We start from the raw sequence: 13,567 nt of genomic DNA on the forward strand, positions 1-13,567 counted from the left end.
CTTGGTTTGGATATGAAAGGGGCAGCTGAAGTGCTGCTGTTGTTTGTGTAATCGCGCCTACGGAGTGGGAACCGCACGTGCGAGCTCGCAGAAGCGGGGATGGGACCGCAGAAGCGGCCAAGGAGGAGTTGAGCAGAAGCCGCAGGTGCAATGATTTTCCCGTGCCTGCGATGGCCGCAGGTGCGAGTTTTAGCCGCAGATGCGATCGGTTTCCGCACCTGCGATAGGCGCAGATGCGACAATGGGTCCGCAGATGCGAAAAGTCTGGGCAGAAGGTTTAAAAAGTAAGGGTTCGCGATTTTAGTCTTATTTCACCATTTGAGACTCAGACTTAAGCGATTTTGGATAAGCTTTTCCAGGGGATTATTGAGGTAAGCTTCTTGTACTCATTTTTTGATCATAAATCTTGATTCCCTACTGATTTCTCCACCTAATTAGCGAGATTTTGAAGTGCAATTTGGGGGTTTAGGGCTTGAGAATTGGAGAATGGATTTTGGCGATTTGGAGGACCAAATAATGTCGAATTTTGATGAATTTAGTATGGTTAGACTCATGAGTGAATGGGCTTTCGGGTTTTGTAACTTTTATCGGATTTCGAGACGTGGACTCGGGGGTCGGGTTTGAGCTAATTTCAGATTTTGGCTTATAATTTTGTATTTTGCTTGTGGAATTTATTCTTTTAGCCTATATTAATTATATCGTACTACTTGTGGCTAGATTCGGAGTATTTGGAGATTGATTCGAGGGGCAAAGGCATTGCGGAGTAGAATTTTACGCGGTTTGACTTAAGTAACAGTTTTAAATCTGGTCTTGAGGGTATGAAACCCCAAATTATTGGATTATGTGAGTATTTTTGGAGGTGACGCACATGCTAGGTGACGGGCATGTGGGCGTGCACCGTAGGAATTGGGACTAGGTCCATTCCATGAAATTGTAAAGTTGAATAACTTGTTGCTAGCTATATGCTCTCCCTGTGTTATAAAAATTTGGCTGCAAATCATGTTAGAAATCATGCTTAGGCTATGTGATGGTACTGTTAGGACCCGCAGAGGTCACGTACTTATTGAATTACTTGTTGATTGTTGTCTTGTACTCAGTCATGGTTTTACTTGCATATCATATCTCAGCCTCTTCTTGATTCTTGTTGATACACTATGTTATATTTGTTTGGGCCAATCTTTGTGATTTCCGAGAGCCCGAGAGATTAGAGAGGTTGATGACTGAGTGAGGCCGAGGGTGTGTCTATGTGGTATTGATACTGTGGCATGTGAGTTATCCGTGCAGCACGTGAGTTGTTCATGCGGTTTTACATATTGATACTATAGCACGTGAGTTGTCCGTGAAGCACGTGAGTTGTCCGTGCAGTTTCACATATTGATACTATGGCACGTGAGTTGTCCATGAAACACGTGAGTTGTCCGTGCAGTTCCACATATTTATACTATAGCATGTGAGTTGTCCGTGCAGCACGTGAGTTGTCCGTGCGGATATAGCGCTTGGGCTAAAGGAGCCCCTCCGGAGTCTGCACACCCACAGTGAGCGCAGGTCCCTATTGAGTATGAGTACTGAGGGCTGAGAGCCAAGTGATTGAGATGTTGTGACGAGTTGAGTGACTGTTGCCCTGAGAGGCTGTACTTACTTTTTCATTTGTTGATGCACTTAGTTGCTATCTGTCATTGTCGTGAAATTTCTGAAAGATTCTATATCCGAATTTACCTGCACTGTAACTGTATAAAACTTATTTGATTTGAACTGCCGTATTTGAAAGCATGTCTATTCTTTGCTGGAATTATTGAAAATGGACTGTATTTGTATAGCTCGTCACTACCTTCTCTGTTCCTTATTTATTTCTGTTACTTGTTGAGTTGATTGTACCCATGCTACACCCTGCACTTCGTGTGCAGATCCAGGTGTGTTTGATCATGGAGGTCGTTGAGTTCGTGCGCGATCGAGTACCGGAGACTACGAGGTAGCTGCCGGCATCCGCAGACCTTGTCTCTCCTTATATGTTTTCTTTCTTTCCTGTATTGATACTTAGACACTGTTTTTATTAGACTGGATATTTAGATGCTCATGACATTGTGACACCCCGATGTTTGGGTTCCGCATTTTATTTTGAATTCAACTCCGGTTTTTGTAAACATTTCTAGTATGAAAAAGCTTTGAATTATCCTTTTTATGAAATATTGAAGTATTTTGAAAAGTCGGCTTGCCTAGTACCATCGATAGGCGTCATCACGACAGGTTAGAGTATTGGATCGTGACAGTATTTTATCGATCTCTGCGAATCCCGGTAGAGATTGAATCACCTTAGCAGCGGTTGAATTATTCGTACAATAGTCTTCCTACTGGGGGGGGTGGAGGCTCACAAAAGAAGTCTCTCGCCACAACTAAGCCGTCAACAGCAAACTCGGAAAAGTCTTGCCCTCCTAATGCTACAACTACTAAATCAATCTTTCTTAACTACTAAAGCAATCTTCCTCAATTACTAGAGCAATCTTCCTCAACTACTAAAGCAATCTTCCTCAAGTATTAAAGTAATTCGAGACTGTACACTCAAAGATAAACCAACCGTATCCCCATATTTTGGGGGAAGAAACTATAAGAGACTTAGAAAGAAGAAGACATTTTATTACACGAGAGTTTTTACAAGAAAACTAGGTTAGACATAAGATAGGTTGGACATACGATGATCTCCAACTACTACAAAGGATCATATTTATAGGAGATGGAAAGCTAGTACATGTACTACCTTTATTTAATTACATAGAGCAAGTGGCATAAAAAAAGTACAACAAACATAAAAATTCTTACAATGTAAGATTCTTATTTGGCTAATGGACAAAGCATAAAGGCATGATCATGAACTAAAAAACAAATTGAATGGCCTTGGATTTTGGTTTTTGGTTTGGACAAGACATGGATGATGACAAAAGGACCCATGAATAGCATTTGCATGGCATTGGGTTTGGGTAAATATATGACTTGACATGGATGACTTTTCTTTGATTACATGAGACACCCTTGAATAGTACTTGTATGGCCTAGAACTTGAGAAAATTTATGGCTTGACATGAATGACTTTTCTTTGGTGAAATGAGGGGCCCTTGAATAGTTCTTGCATGGCATAGAACTTTGGGAACTTTATAGCAAGTAACATTTGGTGGGTTAAAGTGACTAAAAGGTGAAAGACTTAAGCAGATTGTTTTGCTTTTCCATGGTAATTTCTTATGGGGTAGAGTGATGAAAAGGGAAAAGAAGATGTGCATACTTTTATTTTTTCAAATGGGTACATAAGAGGTGAAAATGATTTAAGACACTTGTGTAAATTTTTATTTTTAGGGAAAAGGGGAATTATGGAAGGGTAGTTGGATAAAAAGGTTTAGAAGACTTATGCAAATTATTTTTTGGCTCATGATTACGCATTATGCTTGTCTTTAACTCTTCTAGCCTTCGCTTTTCAGCTCTTTTGAAATATCTCTTTATATGCATATGATCTTCCATAACCCTTGCTCTTTAACATGTCCTCTTCTGCGACGGAGTATTGTTTTCCCCATTTAAAATAAACTTAGCAATTTTTGCTGGATTAATTTTATATAGGTCTTGTGAGTCTACAAGCAGCGCCATGTATTCTTTGAACTCTGCTTTAATATTTTCCTAAAGAGGGTAGGTGGAAGAATAATTGTAATTCTCTTCTTCTCCTGGCTATATCACCTTTGGAATGTGTCTGTTCTGCTGAAAAATCATCTTTTGGGCTTCAGCAAACTTTGTTTCCCTTGCTTGAATTGTGTCTAGATAATGATAGCAAAGAGAAACTGTAGGGATCACATGAATGGAGCTTTGGACAATGTCAAATGTCCTGTGAAATATAAATATTTTGGCTCTACTAGAATTACAATGATGAACTCAATATTTTTGAGGTTTGAACCACAATAAAAATATTTTTAGGTAGGGCTCAAAATTTTCAAAATCCCGAAAGTCACCACATTTAAATTCCATAAGAATGTAGTATTGATGACATCGATACCAAAATAACCATAAAAGCTCCTTTGGAGAATTCCTAGTATGTGCTATGAAAACTCTGGCAATATGGCTACTCCTGATGGATAATGCCTGCTCTGAAAACTTGGAGTTCATAAAAATTCTTGCTTCCAAGTAAGATGAACGGATCAAGAGGATCCAAAAAATTTAATCGCTCCGACGGGTGATGTGATGACATTGATAAGGAACTTGGCCACGGGGTCTCTGAAAACATGAACATTTGGCTTGTCGACCTCTTCTTCCTGTGTCTGATACCACAAGGGGTGGAACCTTTTTGAAACCTTTTGGAAAATTCACATGGCCTTAAAAGAAAATCAGCAAGAAAATTATATTTTCCTTTCAAGTGCTTGGCCTGAAATTTATAGGGAGAGAACTACTGAGCCATTCTGAGAATTTGTGGATTCGTATTGATCTTTGGATTCAACTGGATCATCCTGGGAAAAGCTTTTATATCTATCTCAATAAGAAACTATGAGTGAATTAGGAAACAATTGAACTTTTTAATCCCATTTTTCACTGCAAGAATCTCATTGAAAGTGGAATGATAATGTTGTTCAGCATCCTTGAATCTTCCACTGATATTCATTGCTGGTATCTGCCTGCAATATTGTTTTCCATTGGAGGGAATGTGCAAAGATTTGACACTTTAGGATATCTCTTTTATTTTGTTATCTGCATCACTTTGCTCCTTGTCCCATCGTTGGGCATTCTTCTTCAACATTTTTGTGAGAGGAGAAATATATATGGAAATATTTTTTTTTATTTTTCTAATCATATGAAAGAAAGATTGCTCATGTCAAGAGCCAAGGAAGAAGTTCAAAAGGTTCAAATTACCAAAATTCTCAGGCGACAAGTCCAAGTTCAGAAGGAAAATAAAATACTTCAGAAGAAGAAGGCCGGGCAATGCAAGGAGAAATAGTGCCTATATTATTTGTAATAAACTAGGACATTTTGCGCGGAACTGCCCGCAGTCCAAAAAGTCTATTAGGCTTCTCTCTAAAATTGCAGATTACACAGGCGTTCATTTCAGTGAGGATGACACGACGACCTTGAATCAGAGTTTCACTTGAAGATGAGCTCACATAACAGACTCTCTTTTCCCTAGATGTTTATGAGGAATATGGTGATGATCAATACCAAATTTCAGAACCAAGGCCAAAGGTAAAAGAGGAGATTCACAGTATCACGGTGATTCCGGAAGCAGAAATCAAGGTGTATGCATCCAAGTGGGACAAACTAACATATGTCATAGCTTTCTTTTACACGGGAGCAGCCTCCTCGCTCATTAATCTTGCGGACTTTCCAGATAAGTATTGGGTGACGTACTTCAAGAAGTTCAACACATCCTCAAATGAAATTCTGGCCACAACTGTCATTACCAAGCACCCGATCACTATCGAATTCTTCCCAGGACTGAAGTACAGGACCAAATTGATTGGGTTAGATGTCCTAAGCAAGGATTTGATTATTGGTTTTGACATTTATAGAGTTTTTTTAGGACAAACTCCAAATCAAAGCCAATGGAATAGCATTCAAAAATCAATTCAAGCCATAATGTGCAGTCCAAGATTGTTCCAGCTCATAGAAGAAGATCAAGTACGGGAAAATGAAGCACAAATCACACAGTACTCCTGTGTAGAATCTCACACTGAATTCTTAACCAACTGTGACAATCCTTTATGGAAAAATGAAGAGTTCTTCATCAAGTTGCCTTTCAAGAAAAATGAGAATATCAATTCTACAAAGGCAAGTCACTCTGGTATGAATCCCGACTACCTTCAGCTTGCAAAAAAAGAGTGCCAAGAAATAGTGAATTTTGATCTCATTGAGCTATTAAATTCACAATGGGCGTGCAAAGCATTTTATGTTAACAAAAGAGACGAGCAAATAAGAGGTAATCTGAGATTGGTAATTAATTACCAACCACTCAATCATTTTCTTTTGGATGATAAATTTCCTATCCCGAACAATCACCCTTTTCTCCCAACTTGCCAAGGCAAAATATTTTTCTAAGTTTGATCTCAAATTAAGATTTTGGTAGTTGGGAATCCACCCGGATGATAGGGAAAAAAATTTACATTCCCGATCACCATTTTAAGTGAAGATCATGCCTTTCGATTTAAAAACTGCTCCATCTTTGTTTCAAAAGGCCATGATAAAAATATTTCAGCCCATCCTCCACACATCACTTGTTTAGATTGATGATATTTTTCTATTCAGTGATACTCGGGAGGAGCACATTAGTTTGCTCAATCATTTTGCTTCTTTAAGTGCGAAAAATGGCATCATGCTTTCAGCCGAAAAAATAATTTTTGCAAAAGTAATACAATTGAGTTTTTTGTCATACATTTACCCATGGAGAATACACTCTAGGTCGTCACATTTCTCAGGAACTTCTCAAGTTCCCCGATATTGGTTTCATGTCGAAGCAAATCCAGTAATTTTTGGGAATAATAATGTCACGACCCAAACCCATGGGCCATGACGAGTGCCCGAGCCTACCTATCGAACACCCCTAAGCATACGTCTAAGATAAAACATGAAATAAGTGTAGGAAATGCATAACGTCTGGTAGCAAACTACTTAATTGTGTGAATAACATACGCAAGAAAATGTGCCCAAAAGATATATGTATGTATATATACGGAATACGGTAGGGCGAGCCGATAAGGCCATATACTATCCAACTATACATGACTATCTACAGACCTCTAATAGAGTGTACATCTATATAAAGGATGGGACTGGGCCACATCATACCCATATATGTATACAAGCATATCGTACCAAAACCTAAAAGAAGCTCCGAATCAAATAGATCACGCCAGCTCTCGCTGAGCAGGATCCTAAGAAGGGAAATCGTTAGCCTGTTTACCTACACCTACGGGCATGAAACGCAGGCCCCAGGAAATAGGTGCGTCAGTACGAATAATGTATTAAGTATGTAAGGCATGAAAATTAGTATAAAATACATAAAGGAAACATGGAGTAGAGGAATCCGCGTGTAAGTCTAAATAACTTTGTGAGTCCTGAAATATTATAAAGTCATGCATGTGCGTATAAATGTCGTATCATGCATAGATATATCTATACATAACATCATCAAGCCTCTGAGGGCATCCCATCATATCATCTCCGCCTCTGTGGGCGAAATCATCAATATATACCAACTGATCAGGTGGTGGTGCGTATATAACGCCGTAACCTTTTTTCATATCCCATATACATATAATATACGCATATATAACGTCATCTGGTAATGGGTCAATGTACATGTATAAATGAATGAAATGCATAAGAAGTAAGTTAATAAGATTTTTCGGAATGTCATAAGATCAATATACCTTCGGATAAACTTTATCAACTTACGTATTTTCTGAGACTCATGAATATAGGACACATGGGGAATCAATAACATAGGCACCCCTAGTACTTCTATAAATAGAGTCATTTATGAAAGTTGCTCGTTTTCTCATTTCGGTGTATCATATAGATCATACCAAAATGAAAGAAGGGATAGCCTTAACATACCTCAGCTGATTCTCTTGGCAATTCCGCTAACACACGTCAATCGCGATAAAACACGTAACGATGGATCGAAGTAGGGAAAAATTCGTATGATGTTCTTGAGAAAGATTGTACCGTGCTCCCTTAGAATTTGCAACTCACGCTGCTATAGCATTGTAGGGGTTTATAAGAATTCCTTTTTGAGAATTTCCATCCGTTACTAGCAAGCATATACATTTCCCTTTAATAATATAGGGAGGTGTCTTTATCATAGTGGGTGTGGGCCCCACTTTATAAGATGACTTAGCCAAAGAATTACCTAAATATTCCACCTAGCCACATAACTTACCTAGTAATATTTGGCTTGATTAAGAGCCCCTACTTGCTGCCACATTGGGAGGTATTAAGCTTATCCACAATTTTCTAATTAGCTTATTAATCTCCCACTAAACTAATAATTAACCAGTTACCCATATAATTAAGAATTATCTCAAATTACTTAAAATACTAATCACTTTTAACACACTTTATATACTTTACTATCATGATCATGGGGTACATTGTATGGCACTAGTCCATAAATACAGGGTATTATAGCTTGGACCGTATTTTATCCCAAATTGTCAAACTTCAACGAAACTCATTTTCTTCGATTTGTTTACTCTCTAACATTCACGGCACTTACTTATCACCTGTTATAAATAGCATAAATACTTATAACCTCAAAAATAATCTCATTCCCGAGCCTACGTCGATTAACTTACGACGAAACTTTAATGTACGAAAACGCAAAATGTAACAAATAAATAATGTGAGAGATGTTATTCCTAATGTTTTCACATATATTTCTTCTCTCACAAAAATATTGAAGAAGAATGCCCAGCTATGGGGCAAAGAGCAAAGTGATGCAGTTAGAAAAATAAAAGAGGTGTCTCAAAGTGTCAAATCTTTGCACATTCCCTCCAATAGAAAGAAAATATTATAAACAGATGCCAGCAATAAATACTGGAGCGCGATTTTGTATGAGGAAGAAAATGGTGAGAGAAAATATGGCCAGGAGAGGAAGGAAGTTGGAATTATTATTCCACTCACCCCCATTGGAAACAGGCAACACTTAAGGAATACAAGGAAATGTTAAGACTCACCAGACCCCTATGACATTAATCCAGCTGAAATTGTGAAGATCAATTTAAATGGGGATACCGGTATTTCGTCACAGAAGAAGAAAGGTAAAAAAGTAGGAATTATAGAGGAAGATGATCTGCACGCAAAGAGATACTTCACAAGAGCTGCAAAAACGAAGGCTAGAAGGGTTAAAGACAAGCATAATGCGTAATCGTGAGCCAAGAAATAATTTGCATATGTCTTCTAAACCTTTTTAGCCAACAACCCTTCCATATTTCCCCTTTTCCCTAAAAATAAAAATTTGCACAAGTGTCTTAAACCATTTTCACCTCTTAAGTACCCATTTGAAAAAAAACTAAAAGTATGCACACCTTCTTTTCCCTTTTCACCAATCTACCCCACAACAAATTACCATGGAAAAACAAAAAAAAAACTTTCTCAACTTCTAGAGCAATCTTCATCAACTACTAGAGCAATCTTCAACAACTACTAAAGTATTTCGAGACTCAGCATCAAGAAAACTCATTAACTCGTGTACGGCTGTAGCATCAATCATTTGATCAATATTTAGGAATGGGAAAGAGTCTTTGGGGCACGCTTTATTCAAATCCTTATAGTCTACGTACATCCTGAATTTGTTATTCTTCTTAGGCACTACTACTACTACGATAACTAGTCAATCCGGGTACTTTACCACTCGAATTGAATTGATGTTATGTAATCGGGTTACCTCTTTCTTAAAGAACCTGTTTCTGATCTCTGCTATCGGTCGTTTCTTTTGGATTACTAGAGGTAAGTTTGGATCCAGACTCAGTTTGTGGACAGCCATCTCCAATGGAATACATGGAATATCTGAATGTGACCAAACAAAGCAATCAACGTTAGATTTAAGAAAATCTATAGGTTTTAACCTGAGTTCGGGACTTAACCCTGTTCCTAAATGGAATTCCTTTCCAAAAACTCTTCGAACAAAGCCACTTGCTCGAGCTCTTCTGCAGTTGACTTGGTTGCATCCATCTCCTTTGGTGCCTAAAAAGATCTTGGCACCTGATATAATTCTGATGACTCCTCGTCTTTATCATGTTCAGTTGGAAAGGGAGAAGGCACCGGATCCTGTAATTGCTATTTGTTGGTTTCTTTGCCCTTGTTGCTGGAAACAGTTACTGCTTTCATATCCCTTGCATCCGGTTGATCTCCTCTTATATGCTTGATCCCTTTTGGTGTCGGAAACATCAATAATTTATGGTAGGTTGAAGGCACGGTCTTCATTTCATGTATCCACAGCCTCCTGAGGATTACATTATAACCCATGTCGACATCTACCACTTCGAACAAGGTAGTCTTCGTTACACCTTCGACATGGGTGGCAACAAAATTTCTCCTCGGGTTGTCACACTTGTTAGATTGAAGCCAGCTAGGAGCTTTGCCGCCGGAATTATATTTTCGATTAACTTCGCTTGCTCCAGGACTATCCATTGTATGATGTTGGCTAAACTTCCTGGATCAACCAAAACACGCTTAATTTTGAAACCTAAAATATTAAGATAAATTACAAGAGCATCATTGTGCGGTAGAAGAAGTCCATCAGCATCTTCTTCCGTGAAGGTGATGTAATCTTCTTAGAATTCTCGGATCGTCTTGCCATGAGTCACTGATATCTCCGTCTTCTTTTCTGCCAAAAATGTCACCCTATTGACTTCATTTCCTCTGAATATCATGTTGATTTTCATCCCGGGTGACCCCGCTGTCAGTTTTGATGGCTTTGCATTATCCAGGCTTCTCACATAGTTGTTCGTGGCACGGTCGCTTAAGAACTCTCTTAGGTGACCAATCTTCAGCAACGTTGCCACTTCTTCTCGAAGATGTCGGCAATCCCCAGTCCTATGGCCGTGAGTCCTATAGAATTCACACCATAGATTAGGATCTCTTTGGCTAGGATCCAACCGGATTGGTTTCGGGAACCTAGCTTCTTTAGTATTTCTCATGGCCGACACCATTCATCCAAAATGGTGAGCATCCTTGTATAACTGCTACGGCCTACCAAATAACAGATGACATGCATCCATGTCTACCACATTGCACTACACTTCATCTTTGTACTTCCCAATTGAGAGAGAAACTATGCATCTTTCTATTACTTGGATATTTCCTACTGTTTTGATCCATCCAATGTTGTAAGGATTTGGATGTTTCCCCAGTAGTAACTATAGCTTCTCAATAATACTTTTTTCAGTGATTTTCTTTTTACTACCACCATCAATTATCAAGTTACAAATATTGTCGTTGATTGTACACCTGGCGTGAAAGAGTACGTGGTGCTGAGTCATCTCTTCCTTCTTTGGGACTAGCATCATCTTTCGAACTACATAGATATGTCTTTCATCAAAATCCTCGCCATCACTGTCACCATCAGGCCCACATATCAATTCATCACCCTCCTCACCATCTTCTATGTGTTCTCCCCGCTATACTATGTTGATTCCTTCCTCTGTGGACAATAACTAGAGTTATGCCAGTTTGATGACAACCGTAGCACTTTCCAGTAGTTGGTCTAGCATATAGATTCACCTGTGTTTGCTTGTGTGCTTCATTCACTGGTCTTTTTCCAACAACTCTATCATTAGCAAATTTTTTTTGCTTGTTTCTGGGAATTATAGGTGGGTGCATCCTAGTCAAAGTCGTTGGTGCGAACGAAAAGCGATTCTTCCTGCTCCAATCTCCCTTCTTCTCTTGCATCATCAGCTCTTCCTTTAATGCCATATTTTGTGCTTCGGCAACATTTGCCAACATCTGTACACCAATCTTTTCCTGGATTGTGGGCTTTAATCTATTGATATATCTAGCTACTTGTTGGCTATCAAACTCTATCAGATTGTTGCGTTCAGCAAGCCTCATGAATTTAGTGGTATAATCATGCACAGATCTGTCACCTTGGCTGCACCATTGATACTGTAGAAAAAAATATTGCTCATAATCTGGGGGCAAAAATCGAACCTTTAGCAGTTTCTTCATTCGATACCAAGTACGAACTTGACCCTTTCCTACACGACGTCTTGTGTCATGTAGACGTTCCCACCAGGAAAATGCTGCACCCTTTAACCTATAGGCTACTAGTTTGACCCTATGCTCCTCAGGAATCTCCATATAGTCAAAGAATCTATCCACTTCTGTAATCCAATCCATGAACCCCTCAATATTCAGATTGCCAGCAAAAGTAGGAAGATCTACCTTTAGGCGAAACTCCTCATTTCGAGGAAATCGTTGTGCAGCTTGACGTTGCTGATTTCCTCTCCCCCTGTTGAACGACTCAAGATCTTCTTCTTCGTCATCCTCCGTGTCTTCTAGAATGGCTTGTCGTTGACATGGACGGACAATGTCACGTCCTTCCACATGTGATGCTTGGGCAAATTCCCCAGCTTCACCTCTTGGCCTCCTACTTGTATTATGAAAATCTATACGTAAATTCATCTCGTCTAATCTACGATCAAGATATTCCCGCAGCGAGCGAAACTTCTCTTGGAAGATCAAGGAAGTAGTAGTAATAGTAGTTACTTCATTTCCTTGATCATCTCCTCCTACCTAGTTGTCACGGGATCTTCCAGTTACTCTGTCAGCCATAGGAAAAGCGTTGGCTCTGATATCAATTGTTGGGCTAAAATGACCCAAAGATACTCGTAACGTGGTATGATAATATCCGCTTTGAGCCAAACCCGCACGGATTTTCTCAAAAAGCCTCACCCCATTAAGAAATCCATACACGTTATATGTTGGCTTCCAATCTAGTCAACTACCAATGTGGGACTTTGTTCGCACAGTACCCAACAATCTCTCACTCGAACTAAGTTCCACGTGGCTCACTATCACGATTCACGGTTCTCCCCCTTGAACTAAGTTCCATGTGGCCCATTGCCACAATCAACGAGTCAATTTTTGAGATTAACTGTGTGCCACCCACATCGTTAGAATATTTATGGCGACCAAAACCACAACTAGCTTCTTATTGTAAGCGCGTATCCAAACCGAGTCTCGCATCATCACTCTGTCATCGCCATACCCGTCCCGCTGAACCTGGGCTCGGATACGAGAAGTAATGTAGGACGTATAAACAAGAAAACAATTAGATGAATAGAAGACTATTTCATGAATAGTCTTATCAAAGAAATCTTGCTCACGACAAAGCCAACAGAAAGAAGCAAGTATTTAGAGTAATCTTAAGGAGAAAACTGTTATTCTCTTCAAGATGATTTACAATGAGTTCTAAAGTGCTATTTATAGGCCACCTCTAATACTAGAATCTTCTTATTATTAAAATCAAATGCAATAAAAACTAAGATCCACAAAATCCTTTCAACCAAGATTATTGCAATACCAATCAAGAGGTAATCTTTTAGAATCTCAAATGGAAATCATTGGATCTGATTCTCTGCCTGATTTATATGATTCTTTGCCTGATTTTCTACTCGGTAGTATCTCAAAATTCTCTACACAAATCAATGTTAGAAAGATGGTCTATTTCATACCTACTCAACACGTGCATATCTCTTTTAGAATAAGATAGCTTAGGTACCAATTCCCAAACATCCCCATGATTAAAATAGAAGTTCACTTTATCATCATTCTTCAGATACATCCTCTGTTTTAAAAGGTGTTTTTGGGGCGAGCCCCGGGACGATGGTATGGGGCGAAAGTCTCAAGAGGCGTACGCCTCGTATTGCGGGGCGTACGCCCAGGCGTTTGGGGCGTACACCCGGGCGTTCGGGGCCCGTTTTTTTAGTAAGGAGTAAGCCCCAAAGACTTTTTCAAATTAAAACAAAATTTGTTAAATCAGTCCTTTATATAATATCCAAATTCTCAAAAGTCAGTTTGATAATTACTCAAAAGGTTTAAAAAGGAA

At 39.1% G+C, this 13,567-nt stretch overlaps 1 protein-coding gene across 1 annotated transcript; it reads right to left on the minus strand.

The window, feature by feature from the left end:
* Positions 1-10,981: 10,981 nt before the first annotated feature.
* LOC138900630 (uncharacterized) lies at positions 10,982-13,102 on the minus strand. The gene has a single exon (XM_070187733.1). The coding sequence runs from the start codon at positions 12,139-12,141 to the stop codon at positions 11,113-11,115; it is 1,029 nt and encodes a 342-aa protein (XP_070043834.1). The 5' UTR covers positions 12,142-13,102; the 3' UTR covers positions 10,982-11,112.
* Positions 13,103-13,567: the final 465 nt, after the last annotated feature.

Source organism: Nicotiana tomentosiformis, chromosome 10 (assembly GCF_000390325.3).
Source record: "Nicotiana tomentosiformis chromosome 10, ASM39032v3, whole genome shotgun sequence".
NCBI classification, from domain to species: domain Eukaryota; kingdom Viridiplantae; phylum Streptophyta; class Magnoliopsida; order Solanales; family Solanaceae; genus Nicotiana; species Nicotiana tomentosiformis.